Source organism: Salvelinus namaycush, chromosome 5, assembly GCF_016432855.1.
Source record: "Salvelinus namaycush isolate Seneca chromosome 5, SaNama_1.0, whole genome shotgun sequence".
NCBI classification, from domain to species: Eukaryota; Metazoa; Chordata; class Actinopteri; order Salmoniformes; family Salmonidae; genus Salvelinus; species Salvelinus namaycush.
The window spans coordinates 33,995,291-34,001,604 of NC_052311.1; the positions used below are offsets into that span (position 1 = coordinate 33,995,291).

Below are 6,314 nucleotides of genomic sequence, written 5' to 3' on the forward strand. Positions count from 1 at the left end.
TTCCAATCCGCAAAGCTTTGTTCCACCCGAGGAAAATCTTGGTTCTGCTTGCTCCCGCGTTGCTAGGTTACGGCGTGTCAGGACGATGAAGAAGGATCCAATCAAGAAATTGTCGTTGTCGATTACAAACTAGCAAGCCATCAATTAGGTAATCAGATCATTTAGAATACTGATGTATGAACTAATTACATTTGAGTTAACTATTTTGAATAGCCTAATGTTATCACCCAAAGTTTTAGCTAGCAAAAATGTGTGGAAGCTTATTTAGGGCTAGCAGTGTGAGGACTATGACAGTGAATTTGAAATGTGAGATTGTAGGCCTAATGTGTTTAACTTTTTTTAGAAAGTCATCATTGTTTCAAGGTTGCTTACGATTCAGATAAAACAGCATGCATCCTACATTACATCCAAATTAGTTCACACACAAACATAGCTTTACATTTGAAAAGAATGAAGAATGTAGCTATAGGTTTAAAACAAATAAATATTTACTGAACCACAAACAAATATCACAGTACAGAACAAGCAGTATGTGATTCCACAAAACAAGGATACATATCTTAAGGATTCATTGAAAGTTTCAACCTTCCTAACAGGTGGATATTAGGCCAAAGAAGTCCTTCAAAAGCCCCACATTTTTCACAGACATTCTTCATCCTGTAATGACAGGACCACTGGAGCAGCACAGTCTGGGGTCACACCTGTCAAAATACATTCGAATAGATCACCATTAAAACAATTTCTAAAAGCCATGCAGTATCCAGTTACTATCCACTGGCAATTTAACATTTTAAACCAGATAGTCGTTCACCGTTTATCAGCAAAGAAATGCTGCCCTCCTTAGGCTGAAGACAAAAACATACAGAAGTTCCTTGACTGAAAATAAACACTGAATTAATTAAATTGTGTAGGTCATATCAAATTACATGTATGTAAACAGAATGCCTCTAATAAGTAAATGAGTACAAAAAGTAAAATCACCATAGTCGCTCCAGTGCCATAAACAGGGTTTCCCTCCTTATAGGAACCTTTCCTCATCTTGGTCCAATCAATCCCTTGAGATCCTCATCAACCAGCAGGATTTATGAGGAAGAATGTGTCATCTATCCATTCTGTGGAAGAAAATAACATCTTAGAAATTGTCATCCAGACAGGCAAAAATGTGTTTCTCAGTGAAGTGAAATAGGCCCAGGACTATTTCAATGACGCATGTTTGAACAAGGACCATGTGGTTGGAATTACTATCACAACTTGTCATGGAAGGGGGGTAGAATGCAGGACAAGTACCTGTCAAGTGTGTGATGTATTATGTACAGCCAATCCTTCAAAATAAATTGAACCAATCATTTAACCAAATGAACCTAAGCTACTATGGAAAAGACTTTTAGATGCAAGACTAGGCCTAGGGCAAAACTATAGAAGCTGTTAGAACAGGACTAAATGACTTTACAATGTAAAATGGTTGATAACAAAAGCAGAACCCACAGGCAAAACACTGAGTTGATGAGGGAAGGGATACTTTATGTACGGCAAATAACTGAAGCGAACAAACCTTGCAAATAATACGCGGTTCTCCTTGCTTTTTTGGAAAAAGAACATCTGGACTAATGTGTCAGGAACACAGGAACTCCAAGCTCCTGTCTAAAATGTCTATGGGTTATAATTATCAAACAAAAAAGGTCCAGAATCACATCCAAGCTTGACTTTTTAGGTTGTTGTATTTACACTGTTAAGATAAGAGCTGAAGACACCAATTTCCAGAAAGTACAAATATAATGGATTTACTTATTTATCTGGAATTAGTGACGGACTGTTGAGCTATAGTTCAGATGCATGCATGTTTGACCAACATGTGAAAACCTGACTGTAGTACCGAGGTTAACCCCTCAATGGGACTCCATGTTAAAGATTAAATATTAAATATTGATATTATGTAATAATGTAATAATAATGTCTTGTGTATAAAGTATTGTAACAAACCTGATGTCTTATGGAAGCATATCCTATGGACTTTCAGCTGGAATTCTACAGCTCGGAGTACCATGGAGATTCCCATGACGTAGAGGATACAGTTTAGGTATCTCCAGCCTATTTGTTCACTAAGGGTGTTGGAACAGAGCTCTAGAATTCATTTTATGAAGAAATAGACATTCTGGAGGTAATACGTATATGATGAAAGATATACAAAATAGTCTATTCATTACTCTACCAAATCTGATTGATTGAATAGAAAATAGTTTTCCTTGAATAGCTATCAAAACAAGAGTGGGTAGAAAATAAGTATGGAGAATACATTCAGTAAAATCTAGGAATTAATTTCAAGGTGCTTAAAAGCACAAACCCTGATTACGTTTTCCGTACCACAGCAGGTTACTTACTGTTGTTTCATACCCTAAGTTATACTTGATTTAATTCAAAGTACCAAATTAGGTCTTTTTTGGACCATTCCTCTTTACAAAATTGTTTAATTTCAGCAATATTCTTGGGATGTCTGCCGTGAACTGCTCTCGAGGACATGCCACAGCATCTCAATCGGGTTGAGGTCAGGACTCTGACTGGGCCACTCCAGAAGGCATATTTTCTTCTGTTGAAGCCATTCTGTTGTTGATTTACTTCTGTGTTTTGGGTCATTGTCCTGTTGCATCACCCAACTTCTGTTGAGCTTTAATTGGCGGAGAGAAAGCCTAACATTCTCCTGAAAAATGTCTTTATAAACTTGGGAATTCATCCTTCCGTTGATGATGGCAAGGCCCTGTCCAGGCCCTGAGGCAGCAAAGCAGCCGCAAACCATGGTGCTCCCTCCACCATACTTTACAGTTGGGAGTAGGTTATGTTGGTGTGCTGTGCCTTTTTTTCTCCATACATAGTGTTGTGTGTTCCTTCCAAACAGCTCAACTGTAGTTTCAGCTGTCCACAGAACATTTCACCAGTAGCGCTGTGGAACATCCAGGTGCACTTTTGCTAACTTCAGACGTGCAGCAATGGGTTTTTTTGGACAGCAGTGGCTTCTTCCGTGGTGTCCTCCCATGAACACCATTCTTGTTTAGTGTTTTAGACTCGTCAAAAGAGATGTTAGCATGTTCCAGAGATTTCTGTAAGTCTTTAGCTGACACTATAAGATTCTTCTTAACCTCCTTGAGCATTCTGCGCTGTGCTCTTGCAGTCATCTTTGCAGGATGGCCACTCCAAGGGAGAGTAGCAACAGTGCTGAACTTTCTCCATTTATAGACAATTTGTCTTACCGTGGACTGATGAACATCAAAGGCTTTTAGAGATACTTTTGTAACCCTTTCCAGCTTTATGCAAGTCAACAATTCTTAATCTTAGGTCTTCTGAGATCTCTTTTGTTCGAGACATGGTTCACATCAGGCAATGCTTCTTGTGAATAGCAAACTCAAATTTTGTGAGTTTTTTTATAGGGCAAGGCAGCTCTTACCAGCATCTCCAATCTCATCTCATTAATTGGACTCCAGGTTAGCTGACTCCTGACTCCAATTAGCATTTGGAGACACTATGTGTGTTTATTGTTGTGACTTAGATGAAGATCAGATCAAATTTGATGGTCAATTTATGCAGAAATCCAGGTAATTCCAAAGGGTTCACATACTATTTCTTGCCTTATTACTGAATTCCTTTGTAGTTCTACTGTCAAATAGAAAAACTGGAAAGCTTAGATAAAATCTGTTTTCAGAATTTGAAGTACCGGTATAAACCAAGAATCCCCTTCATTGAAAATGTGATAAAAAAAAAGGCTTACAATATTAGCAAGAATGCTTTTTGGTATTAGCGTAACACAGGAAATGGTAGAGGGCCTTAAAAAAAAAAAGCATGCCTGTTGGCCAGTTCGCAGTCCCAGATTAGTCCATTCCTGAACAAGAAAGTTACCAGTGATAGTATGTCAGTAGAGTGTGCAACTACCTCATGATAGAACTGTGAACCTGAATGATCTAAAGGCTTTACTTGATCTTCTTTTGAAACAAGAGGTCAGAATGGTTAAATTGACAATAAGCACTGATTGCTTTCAAACATTAAAAACTTTAATACAGCCAAAAGAGTTAGGCTCAATAGCCAACTAATATTTAAGTAACATTCCACAAAACTGCATTGCTTTGCAAGGTATTGAACAGCACATCTTGGATGGAGAAAAGCATTTGGAGGTAACCATAAAAAAGTATAATAATACAATAACCATAAGTACTTAATACTTTGACACGAAATACTATGATCTTAAAAACACTCAAGCATACACTAAGACTGCTTTCAACTCCATTAATACCCCTGAGTTTCATGTTGCTAAAGCAATATGTCTTGTTATTAACCTGGCTGGTACTAATGACATACAGTATCATACCAAAGTCTTGGAAGCAGCGACGTTAACTACAATTAAATAAAAAATATTGAAAGGAATCACTACATTGACAAGTCAGAAAGTTGAATTGGTAATAAAGTGTCCATCATGTCTTTAGTAGCGCCGCCTAGGGACAATAGTGTAGTCCGGATGGAGGGGGGAGGGTACATCAGGGTGGGCGAGGGGCACGAGTACTTTAAAATAGTAGCAACAAAGAAATGGGCAACTCCGACCCGTGTGTGTAAATGCAGGTCATTGAATCAGAAATTCAGCACATTTCAAAATATTGGGTCAAATGTGGCCAACGGTGTCTAATAACCACCATATCCACCCCTGCCATAACCACTGGCGCCTCCACGGGAGTACGGTGCTGCGCTCCTGCCTGAATAATTACCCCCTTTCATTGCACCATAGCCGGAGGACTGCTGTCCGTAATCTTCGCCAAAGTCATTATAACCGTTCCCACCATAACTGCTCCCCATTTGATCTCCATAACCTCCTCCGTATCCCCCTAGGTTACCGTAACCACCTCCATTGCCGTATCCGCCACCGTAGCCGCCATCGTTTCCTCCATAATTACCGCCATAGTTGCCGTAGCCGCCACCTCTTCCGCCGTCGTAGCCATTTTGAGACCCCCTCATTCCTCGCCCGCCTCTTCCCCGACCACCGGCTGACTGCATCTCTTGCTTGGTGAGGGCCTTCTTCACCTCCACTTTGTGCCCATTGATTGTGTGGAACTTCAGCACCACTGCTTTGTCGGCAGAGTCATTATCTTCAAAATAGACAAAGCCGAATCCTCTTTTTTTGAGAGTCTGTTTGTCACTGATTACTTCGGCCTTCTCAATTGCCCCGAATTGAGAGAAATAATCATTCAAATGGTCGTCTTCTATGTCGTCTTTCAACCCACCGATAAATATTTTTTTAACTTTGGCGAGTGCCTCTGGCCTACCGGCATCTTCCCGTGCAACGGCCCTTTTTAACTCCACGTTGGTACCATCGACGACATGTGGCCTGGCGGCCATGGCTGCGTCGGCCTCCTCCGCGCTTGAGTAGGTTACAAAGCCGAAACACCGGGACCTTTGTAGCTGCTGGTTCTGGACCACTACGCAGTCGGTTAACTGGCCGTACTGCTCGAAATGTTGTCGAAGTCCATCGTCTGTAGTCTCGACGTTCAATCCACCGACAAACAGTTTACAAAGTTGGTTCGTCATGATTACTAGCCGAGTTGTTATGGAGCAAATACAATTGAACCTGGCAAAATCGTATCCCTCTTTGAAAGCAGCGACCGCTGACGCAATGACGTCTGACGTAGGATTGGTAAAATAAATCACCAGTCCTGATTGGTTGTTCCACTCAAATTCCACTATTTTATTCAAATAGCAGTTTTTCTAATTTGTCAATTGACTTGTTTGTTGAATCAAAATGACAAAGCCTATTCCAAGCACATTTTTCTTTCTTTATATTTTTAATTCGTCTAGTTAGCTGGCTATGTTCTTGATCCTGCTTTGTAGTATCCCCCAACACTTCGTTCCTGTATCCACGCATTGCACATTCAATCGTCAGAAAGTGGGCACTTCTGAATAAATGTTGTGGAACACACTGATTTCTATATGCAATCTTGCCATACAACCTTGACGTGGACACGTCATTCCAGTTTTTTTTATTACTATTTTCTACATTGTAGAATGAAGACATCAAAACTGATGTTTCCTCTTTAAGGAATACCTAGGATAGGATAAAGTAATCCTTCTAACCCCCCCCCCTTAAAAGATTTAGATGCACTATTGTAAAGTGGTTGTTCCACTGGATATCATAAGGTGAATGCACCAATTTGTAAGTCGCTCTGGATAAGAGCGTCTGCTAAATGACTTAAATGTAAATGAAATAACATGGAATCATGGAACCAAAAAAGTGTTAACAAAAAATCTAAATACATTTTAGATTCTAAGAAACCAACCTTTGCCAT

At 39.8% G+C, this 6,314-nt stretch overlaps 1 protein-coding gene across 1 annotated transcript; it reads right to left on the minus strand.

Annotated features, from left to right (window-relative positions):
• Positions 1–4,015: 4,015 nt before the first annotated feature.
• LOC120048223 (heterogeneous nuclear ribonucleoprotein A0-like) lies at positions 4,016–5,633 on the minus strand. Its single transcript, XM_038994011.1, has one exon. It carries the CDS (start codon positions 5,557–5,559, stop codon positions 4,660–4,662), a length of 900 nt encoding a protein of 299 aa, XP_038849939.1. The 5' UTR covers positions 5,560–5,633; the 3' UTR covers positions 4,016–4,659.
• Positions 5,634–6,314: the final 681 nt, after the last annotated feature.